Below are 11,220 nucleotides of genomic sequence, written 5' to 3' on the forward strand. Positions count from 1 at the left end.
CATTTGATCATTTTTATTATTATTATTGTTATTGTTATTGTTATTTCCATGAATTTGAATTTGCCTTGCTTCCTGGATCTGTAGTCCGTGCATTTTTTTTTCTTTTTTGTAGGTGATGTGAACAGATTTGTGTTTGTCACCATATTAGAATTGTAAAACTAATCATTATTTTATAGTCACGAACCATATGGACAGTTTGTTTTGGTGAAAAGGGTACAGATAGAAATACTTGCTTACATATATTCACAAAACACCTTCATCAGTTCTATTGAGACAGGAGATAGTTCTGATAAATACTCACCAGGATGTCACTTAACATTACATCACATAACACATGACATTCCATCAATTCGACAAATCCAAGTTATTTTGCCAGTAAATTGGCCAAAATCTCCACTAAGATCATTTCATCCAAACTTTCTTATACAGGGCTCGGGCCCTGTATAAGAAAGGACAGAGCCGGCTGTTTTTCCTGAGGAGACTTAAATCCTTTGACGTGTGTGGTGACATGCTGTACATTTTCTACCAGTCTGTTGTGGCAAGTGCTGTTTTCTTTGGGGTTGTCTGTTGGGGTGGCAGTATGACAAAAAGAGACAGCAATCGGCTGGACAGACTGATCAGGAGATGTGTGTCTGTGATGGGGAGGAAGGTGGACTCTGTTGGAGCAGTCTTGGAGAGGAGGATGGGGGCTCTAATGCAGAGTATCTTGAGGAACTCCAAACATCCACTGCACGACACAGTTGCAGCTCAAAAAAGTGAGTGGAGTAACAGGCTCCTGTCATTGCGCTGCAGAACTGAGCGCTTCAAGAGGTTGTTCATCCCCTCAGCAATCAGGCTGTATAACAGATGTGCCTGAGCCAAACCAAGTACAATCTGAGCACTTGTATTTATTGTACTGTTATTTATTTGCATGTATATGATCTGTGTGCTGCTGGACACTGGAATTTCTCCCTTGGGAGATTAATAAAGTTTTTATCTATCTTATCTATCTTATCTATCTATCTATCTGATCAACGTTTTTTAAAAAATAGGTTAAATGCGCAGTAAAAAGTAAAGCCAATTGTAAAGAGAAAATCAGAAACATAAAATTTGTCAAATAATTAATGAATGACTTTGTGGACGAGCTTTACATTGTATATAAGTGTCTAACTTTGGCAGCGATTGATTGGTAATTATTCTCAAAGTTATATCCTCACATCCTTCTGGAAAATTTACAGCAAAACAGAAATCCCAGGCATTGTTTCCCATCCAAAATAATTTCTCTCATGTTTACGTCTCACAGGTTATGATAATTAAATATCTGTGGCAAAACACGCTCCGTTCACAGAAGAGCTTGAAGGAGCGGCCCCTAGCGTGCAGTTCCTCCAGTGTCCAGCAGGTGTCAGCATGAAGCTGAATGTTGTTTGTGATCCTCCAAAAATAAAGTGAGCAAAGAAGAAGCTTTAATGGCGGCTGTGCGGAGCTTCGTTCTGTTTCATGGCGGAAATATTTCATCTCCTGCCGCAACAATGAGTTCAGGCCAGGCTTTGAGAGAGTTTATCAACGAGCGACTCACAGCTGCTGCTGGAGAAATCTTCACCGTGTTTCAACAAACTATCGTCCAGTACGAGGAGGAGATTGACCGACAGCGCAGATTGTTGGAAATGATCTTGAAACCTCAAATCAAGTTACACAGAATAGCAGGTATGTAAAAGTTTGAATGAACACATGAATGTGACTGGAGGAGGATCTCCACCTTTATGGTTGTGTTTGCTTTATCCACCGCAGACAGAAGAAGGACTTCTGTCTACTGTGCTTTTGAAATCTAACTTCTGTTCACTGGACTCTCGGTTCAAAAGGGATTGAAAAAAAAGAGTACAAGCAAAATTGGGGAAAATAGCAAAAACCGCAAGAAATTGGGGAACAAAATGATAGAGCGACTTAAAAAACTTGGAATGTTTAGAATTTAGGAGCAGATCCTTTAAAGTTAGGTACTAAAATAGGTTAAATGTAATAAAACGTTCACTGTTATGAACGGTAGTTAAAACTTGGTAAATGCATCCGTTTTTGTATCAAAACTCTATATGAAACTTCATAAGCTGCATTAAATGCGCTTTGTGGCTCCAACTTGACTTGGTTTAATTTCACAAAAATGACTCTTTAGGTCATCAAGGTTTCAGACCCTGCACTGAAAACGCACTCACCCTTCTCCACTGACTACTTCAGCTCAGCCACACTGCAGTGTAATGACAGCACAACATTAGTCTTTTGTAAATACACCATCTCGCTTTTTCCAAAAGGACATATTCCTTCTCAACTCAACTGGAAATAATAGACAGAACATTAACAGTGGACCTTGACTGTAGAAATTTTGTTTTTAAACTCTACATGTCTTGACAGCATATCTGTCATCATTGGAAACAATGTTGCTATTCATGAATGGAAGTAACAACACAGCAATATCAATCTTATATCAAGTGTTTTATTTATTTAATTTTTTTTCTATTGCTGGAACTGCACAAGTAAAGCCACAAACCTTTTTTCTTGTACTTTTTTGTCCCTGCAGAGCTCCCACGACACCATGGGTGTAGAGAGGAGCAGCTCTTTAAACAGGAAGCCAACTACTGTCCAGAGCAGAGAGAACCAGAACCTCCACAAACCGAAGAGGAACAAGAACTACGTGGACTTGTGCTGTTAAGTGAGAAACAGAAGGAACCAGAACCTCCACAGATCAAAGCGCAACAGCAAAAAACAGGACTTCAGCAGTTTAAAGAGGAACACGAGGAACCAGAACCTTTACAGACTGAGATGCACGAGGAAGCCGGTACCAGCCAGGAGGGACAGCGGCAAATTGTGATTCCTTTACAAAGTGATTCCTTTAAGTTTCCTTCTATTAAGGATGAAAGTTACCTGAGTGAACCAGAAGAAGTTTCAGAGACTGAGCAGTTCCTCTCTCAGGACTCTGAAGTCCACCATGTGAAAAAACACCGGGACTCAGAATCAGCTGTAAATGCAGAGCTGAAAGAAATCGGCATGTTTCATAGTGACGTTGTGGAGAACCTTCCTGAGTCAGAGAAGCAGGATGAATGTGGAAAACTTCCCTGTGAGGAAACATGTGGTGAAATTATCCAGAAAAAACATGAGACGTGTCAGAACCTAGGCACTGTCAATCCTGCGTCAGAGAAAAATACTGAATATGAAAAACTGAAAGAGTATTCTTGTAAAATATGTGGGGACAGTTTCCGGCAACACGGTAATTTGATGACTCACATGAAAATTCACAGAAGTGAGAAGCCGCATCCTGGTGAAACATGTGATAGAAGTTTAAGTCAGCTGAATTGCTTGACGAGTCACATGAAAAGTCACACAGGTGAGAAGCCTTATTCTTGTCTAATATGTGGGAAAAGTTCCAGCAGTAACAGTAGTTTGAGGATTCACATGAGGGTTCACACAGGCGACAAGCCGTATTCCTGCCTAACGTGTGGGGAACTCTGCAGTGAACGGAGTAGCTTGTTGCGCCACTTGAAAACTCACAAGGGGATGAAGTCTTGACAGACAGAATCAGGTTAGGAATTCAAACACTTCAGGAAAATTGTTTCTGGTTTGTCACAAAAACTAAGATTGAAATAATTTTGGTTTCATTTGAGTTGAGTCTGGAAAACAGTCCACTGGTCACATTGTGAGTCTCAAAGAAACACATTTCACTTTTGTTTCTCACATCAATGCTTTTTTGACTGTTTTGAAAAATGCTTCATTTCAAGTGTTGTATGGGTAGATGTGAATTTTGTATTAATAAATAAAATGTTGATATGAATCCAGTGGGTTTTATTATTCAGTGTTTTTTTGTTGAACGGGAGTGATTCGCAATTAAACTTTTTCCTCTTTTTACCCGGCATTAAAAAAAATGTTTTTGCTACCAGGCACCATGTGCTGAAATACAATGTCTGAAAACTTTAATGGAATACACACTGCTCACAGAAAGCGATATTTGACTTTGGGGTGAAATAAAACCCTGAAGTAGAAACGTGCAATGGTGATTTCCTCCTCTGCAATAATTCATTCAAACTAAAACCAACAGTGGAGGATTTACCACAGCAATCACTGTTATCGTCTGTGATGTGAAACGTTTTGACCTCAGAATCAAGTTTAGAGTTCAAGTTGCTTTAAACCCTGTTTTAAAGGTCAAGCTGCTCTGACATCAGACGAGGCTATGAAGAGTCATCAACTCTGATTGCTGGACGTTCCCAGACACCAGGGACCGTGGAAAGACAACATGTTATTCTGGTGGTTAATGCTACTATAAACTGAGGAAGATGAAGAAAATGAGATAAAGGTTGAAGTTCTATTCAGAACAGTTATCTTGTGTTTGTTTCTTTGCAGTGCTAAATAAACCTCTATTGAGGTTGAAACCCTGACTCCTCTTTGACTCTGTGCCACAAAATTCCACAACAGCCTAAATAATTTCTCCTGAGATGCTACGGTCCATGACGATGAAAGGTCTGTTTTGTTCGACCGGGGCTCAGTGGTTGGATTGATGATGCTCCTCACCGTCCCAGTCACAAAGTGTAGAGCAGTTCTGTACTGACTGGACACACCTGTCTGAAAACTTTATGGATTCTGCACCTGGAGCATGTCAACATTCATCAAAGCAAGTAATCCATTTTTTAAAACTAGAGCTTAAGAACCAAGGACCCATCATGCCACTTCTATGAAATTCAAAATTAATCAAATATCAACTTTAAAAAGGACATCTGATTCATATCAACATTTGATTTCCATTTATTTGAAGTTCACATCTACCCATGCAACATTTTTAATGTCACACTTTTCAAAATAAAATAACATCTCTGTATCTCTGTAAAAAATAAGATTGAACTGTGCTTCTCTAAGATTCATTATGTCACCAGGGGATCGATCGGCAGGCTCATCGCGAATGAAACCAAAATTACTCAAACCATTTTTGTGACAAACCGACAAATTATTTTCCTGAAGCACAGTCTCAACAGTGTTTGCATCCGTTAAGTTTCCTACAATCTGGATGATTCCAGTCGTTCAGGACTTCATCTTTGTGAGTTTTCATGTGGCGCAACAAATTATTCTGTTGACTGAATCTTTTCACGTTTCACAAGATTACGGCTTCTGACCTGTGTGAGTTCTCATGTGAGTTCTCAAATTGGTCAACTGACTGAAAGTTTTATCACGTTTCACAATGATACGGCTTCTGACCTGTGTGCGTTCTCATGTGACTCATCGTATTACTCTGCAGAAAGAAACTTCTGCCACATATTTCACAAGCATACGGCTTCGGCTTGTCACCTGTGTGATTCCTCATGTGGCGCAACAAATACTGTCGGGTGAAACTGTTGCCACAGATTTCACAAAGTTTCCTCTTCTTATCAGTGACAGTTTCTAAATTCTGACCGAATTCACATTTTTTATGGAGAATTATACCGGATGTTTCCTCACAGGGAAGGTTTTCACGTTCATCCTTCTTCTCTGACAAAATAAAGTTCTCCACGTCGTCACCATGAAAAATGTTGATTATTTTCAGCTCTGGTGGTTTTTGTTTCTCTTGGTCCTTACTCTGTAGAGGTCCTGGTTCTTCTTGTTCCTCTTTGATATTTGGAGGTTCTGGTTCCTCATTTTCCTCTTTAAACTGTCGAAGTCCTATTTCTTCTGGTTCCTCTGGTTCTTCTTTGATCTTTGGAGATTTTGAGTCCTCATTTTCTTCTTTAAACTGCAGAACTCCTGGTTCTTCCTGTTCCTCTTTAATATGTAGAAGTCCTGGTTGTTCTGGTTCCTCTTTGATCAGAGGAGGTTCTGCTTCTTCCTGCTCCAGACAGTAGTTTCTTTGGTTCTCTGTCAGCTCTGGAGGGCGAAAAAGTTCAAGATGAAAGGTTAGCTATGTCACTGTACTTCTACAGTTTCAGCTCTAGAGCAAAACTGGGACTGAAACGGTGAAATTCAAAGCTTTCATTGAAATTCCAGAAATAGCACAGTCATTACATGATTACTTGATGAGAACCTTAAAGCGATACTTCAACATTTTGGCAAATTGGCCCATTTAGCGCAATTTCTTGGTCATTTCAAACAGCATACTTACTTTTTTTTGTGAGGGGGCTTGTTTATTCAGCGGTGCGTCGGAGAAGGTTTTCGGGACGGACACAATGGAGGTGAACGGTATTTTTGGTTCCCCTCGTCAAACTCATCAAATACACAATCCAACAACCCCAAAACACTTTGGTGGACACGTTATAATCCACACATTCACTATGCTTTGAAATATTAATGCAAAATTATGAGATTGAGTTGTTTATGCGAAGATTGCTAAGACGGAACTACTTACTAAACATGGCGTCTGGGCGTAGTGATCTCAAAAGAAAAAGTAGTTCCCAGTATTTGCTTCAGTGTCGCAACGCTACAATATCATTTGTTGGTGTTCCACAGCATAGTGAATGTGCGGATTATAACGTGTCCATCAAAGTGTTTTGGGGTTGTTGGATTGTGTATTTGATAAGTTTGACGAGGGGGAACAAAAATACCATCCACTTCCATTTTGTCCGTCCCGAAAACCTTCCCCGATTCGCCTCTGAATAAACAACAGCTCGCCCTCACAAAAACAGTAAGTATCCTGTTCGAAATGACTAAGGAATTACGCTAAATGGACCAATTTGCCAAAATGTTGAAGTATCGCTTTAAGCTGATCAACACCTGGTAGATTAACACCTACGTTTTTGGGTGAAGTTTTTATAAATGGTATATTCGCACAACAGTCTGTAAACTGTTCACTATGCAACTTCACGTCAGACACTGTTTCAACTCGAACACCTTCGTCAGCACCGATGACCCCCAGGGCTGTGTCCTCAGTCCACTTCTATCCTCTCTATTCACACATGCCTGCTCTCCCATTCACAACGTAAACCATAGAGACTGGGCTGAGCTATGGCTGTACTGTGGAGTTCTTCAGCTGCGATACAGAGTAGAGGAAAGATCTGCAGTGGATTATTAAGACCGTCTCTGGATGAAGTACAATGTGTTTGCTTTAAGAAGGGAATTCTTGGGGCAGCTGTGGAGTGCAGACATGTATTTGTGAATTCTCGATGGTTGGCACTCGCATCTGACATTATCCTGATTTTACTTCTCATAACTTCGGACTATATACAAGAGGCGGAGCCACTAAAGATCTTCTGGCATCAAAGCTTAAGAAACCTCACAGCACCTGCGTGCGATAAGCACCACAGGAAGCAAGGCGGACAGGGAGGAGGAAATATTGACCAAGCTTCTCAATGCTACTCAAGAAACTAAAGAGGCCATCACAAAACATACTGACCAAAAAACAAACCAGTGACTGCTGTACAGCCAGCAGACACTGACGAGGAGGGTTGTGATTCCCATTGTTAATTTGAGGGGGGAAAAAAAGGTCATAAGATCAAGCTGTGACAAAACTCCCCTGTCATCGTCGAATGCTCAGTTAACTGAGAGCCTCACTGAGGATAAAACTGCATCTAATGGGGTATTTTCACAGTTTCACTACTTCCTGAAAATAGCTGTGCACATTCATTTCCTGTCTTACATTATTGGCCAAACTGATTAATCCAGGTGTGTCTGGTTTAGACTGCTGCTACAAGACACACCTGGCCATCATTTTGGCCAATAATACAAGACAGGAAATGAATGTACACAGTTAATTTCAGGAAGTAGTGGAGCTGTGAAAATGGCCCATTGCCGACACATGGACTGTTGTTCATTAACTAATAATGACAGCATGTCCACAAATAACACTGCAGACCCTCACACAGACTTATCAACATGTCATATTTTACACCCCGGTGAAAGAACGAGAGGACATCTTATTTAACCAACTTCTCTGTCCTTTAAACAGTGTGCTTGATGTGATTATCACAGTATCATGCTAAATGTTCTGTCTAAAGCCCCCTTTGGGTATGACAAAATGAGGTTGAACGTGTCCTTTGGTCTGGAATAAAGCAGTAATCAATGAGGACAATAATGCCAACTGTTTTGGGTGAAATCATTAAACGTTTCTTCTCTGTGAGATTTTCTGCCTTACAGAAGGCACTTAACAGTCCTTTAATGGTTTAGTAAAAGCTAAAAGGAAAATGGATCACCCACCTGTAACCTGATATGACAGCTCCAGGTCCAATTCAGCGTCCTCATCCGTTTTCCTTTCACTGTCATCTGTCAATTCAAAAATCAAAACATCGTTTTGAATACAGGAGTCCTGAATACAGGAATATAAATGCAAATGAGTATATTAAGAATGAGTGAATGAATGAATGAATGAACATATTCCAGACCTGCCCTGGAGAAGTAGTTATGGTCACTGGGTGTGCCCCAGCATTCTGGAGGCACGTGTGTCCTCACACACCTCTTCCTCTTTGGTGGCTTCGCTCGCGGAGGGACTGGCTCGTGGTGGTCAAACCTTGCTGGTACTGCATCTCTTCTGAGTTTCATTTTACCATCTTCCCTAATTTTCTCAAATGCGTCATCTGAGAAATGTTTCTGAAATATGTGACAATGTGCCATGTCAACAATAATGACAATGCATTTCTGACATATGGATAAAAGGATGGTACATTTGGAAAGTCTATTACTCTTTAACACCTTAGCCTCAAAATGTCTGACTGGACTTTTATTGCTTATTTTGTCTGTGAAAGGGTCAGAAAATGTCCTGTGAATAAGTGCTTTTGCCCCTTGTCCCACAACACTGGGAATTTTCAGTATCTAGCAGATTTACCAATTTATTACATGTCACAAGAGTGTAATAACAGTTTAAAATGAAGAAAAACACTAAACCGAACTTTGATTACAAGAATTTTGAGTGGGAAAACAATGCAACAGAACATGAGCAACAGGTTTTGTATGTTAGAAGTTTAAATTTGACAAATATAAAACTATTTATAAGAAAATTCCCGATTCTTTCTCTCTAAATGTGCAAAAACAATGCATAAAATGTAAACAATTTACAGGGGTTTTTTTTCCTCCAATCACACAGGGCAGAACAAAACAACAGATTATGTGTGCTAAATGGTAACACTACACTGCAGGTGACGCCGCCGCCATGCTTCATCATATGATGGCCAAGATTCTACTTACTCAGCACAAACGCGAGTTGGCCCTGCCCTTCCACAGGCGCAGCCCGTCCGGGGAACCGGTACCGGAGCGGCCAACAGCCATCTCCCACAGTGCTCGGCGTACGGGATCCGACGGGAAAGCGAACATCTGGCATCTTTTTTCGGTCCTGTTCATGCATCCAGCTGCACAACATCCAGGCATGTTCGATGGCACTGCTGGGTTTTCAGGCGAAAAGAAACAAAATGAAAAATTGAGCATCTGCTGTTAAACATAACAATACACAGGATCATACTGTTAATTGTACTCTGCACTGATCTTAATCTGTGTGTGGTGTGTTCTCTTGCAAGCTATTAAGTAATAATTTGTCATCTCTATAGCAGGTTGTGGTCTGGATCGCCAAGAAAAACATGCTGGCTTGAATATGGCAAATTGTGTCAAGTAACTAAGAAGAAATCCAATTATTTTGAAGATTCACCAGCTGACATAATATTCATAATACTTATAATACTTCATGTGGCATAATACTGAAAAATGTATGAACACTGGACCACGGTGCAGGAAATTAAGTTGGAGTAGCAACGAGAAACAAATCCACTGACAAAAGACAATTTTTGCTTAACATTACTTTAATTCCAAATAATTTCATACACTCGCTTAGTGATAGGGATATTATATTTTTACCTTGACTGCATTCCATGCTCACTTCTCTTTGTTCAGGAGTGTCACAGGGACCAGGCTGAACTGGTACTCTGTCATCTCTCCTCCTTTTCCAATGGTACCTAATACACAAGAGATGAGCTTACTTGTGGACACACATTTACACCCCGCGTGCCTTTTCTTTATACATAGCGCAGTGATTAGGGGTCAGGGCTTGTTATTCATACCTTTCCATCTTTGCCTCTGGTCTCTTGCTTTGTTTCTTGTACACAAACACGGAAGACATGAAGTCTGGACTCTGCCAGTCCAGCGACGCTTCTCCTGCACATGTTTTGATCTTTAGCCACAATACTGTACTTTCCACATCTGTCTGCATCAAAACGGGAGGCTACACTTTTCAAACAAATGTTTAAGAAAGCGGCACTTTGTTGATGCTATCCTCTGTCCAATCCTCTGGCTTGACAGCCTGGAGCCACAGCCGCCTCCGGTTGCTCTGAAACGGCCGATCACCCCTTGGTTGGTGGGTATGTGGTGAAACTTCAGTCCTGTTTGAGTATTTCGGTTCGTACAACCAAAAACACAACAACCTGACATTATGATGCCGAACGTTCAGCGTTAGCTTTCAGTTTTGCTACTCCGTGTGGAGCGAGCAACGCCGGATGAATGACATGAAGCGGTGGGATACTTTCTCCTGTCCGAACGACTGCTGGAAAAAACAAATATACCGCCCCTCCCCAAACCAAAAAAAAAAAAAAAGAGAAGCGGAACTGATGAAGTCTCACGATGTCTTCTTCTTTCGGGGTTCCCGCGCCGGCAGGCTATGCACAAGGGAGTGGACGTCGTATGAACGCCGTCGCGGCGACGGGGGAGTATACTGAGGCCTTAATGCTGCCCTCCACAGACAGAGATATTTCATGATTTTATATTTTCACAGAGTCCAGACGAGTGAGGGAACTTTAACGCTGTTTCTTCAATGCTTTCAGTCTTCTGCTGGGCTCCAAAATCAAGGGAGAATACCGACAGTCCCAAATCGAAAGTTCTTTGTACACCTGTTGTCTTTCTCTCTTGCATTTATTAGAAGACAATAAAACATGACACTGTTTCTATACTGCCACAGTCACACAGGCCATCTGAGTGTTTCCTAAATGATTTCCCTGCAGACTCTGGCCCCAAAGAAGATCCGCACCATCCCGACAGCTCCATGAATGATATTCCAATATATATACTGGATATACAGAAACTGTGGCTCCAACGCAGCAGGCACTACTGGTTACTAGTTGAAGGCCCAGTGCTTGGACGGTATCTCTCTGTACCACACATCCTGCTGGAGCTGATAGTGAATGCGGCCACGGCTGGGCTGGTGAGTGGAGAGTTTGAGTTCGGTTGGGTGCGATGCCTGAGCATCAGAAATCTCCTGGAAGGACATTGACAGGTCCGCCCAATTCGTTTAAGGAATAGCAAGACACACGGTTCTTTCAGGAACCTGAACTA

General features: G+C 41.2%; 1 protein-coding gene across 1 annotated transcript; it reads left to right on the top strand.

Moving 5' to 3' along the window:
* Positions 1–1,446: 1,446 nt before the first annotated feature.
* Positions 1,447–3,785, top strand: LOC115408182 (zinc finger protein OZF-like). The gene is made up of 2 exons (XM_030118799.1): positions 1,447–1,683; positions 2,546–3,785. Exons 1-2 carry the CDS (start codon positions 1,509–1,511, stop codon positions 3,529–3,531), a joined length of 1,161 nt encoding a protein of 386 aa, XP_029974659.1. The 5' UTR covers positions 1,447–1,508; the 3' UTR covers positions 3,532–3,785.
* The last annotated feature ends 7,435 nt before the right edge of the window (positions 3,786–11,220 follow it).

The sequence above is a fragment of the Salarias fasciatus genome, chromosome 20, assembly GCF_902148845.1.
Source record: "Salarias fasciatus chromosome 20, fSalaFa1.1, whole genome shotgun sequence".
NCBI lineage: Eukaryota > Metazoa > Chordata > Actinopteri > Blenniiformes > Blenniidae > Salarias > Salarias fasciatus.

Coding starts and splice junctions, on each gene's coding strand:
- LOC115408182 (XM_030118799.1), top strand. CDS start 1,509: ATGAGTTCAGGCCAGGCTTTGAGAGAGTTTATCAACGAGCGACTCACA. Junction 1,684..2,545: donor CAAGTTACACAGAATAGCAG/GTATGTAAAAGT, acceptor TTGTCCCTGCAG/AGCTCCCACGACACCATGGG.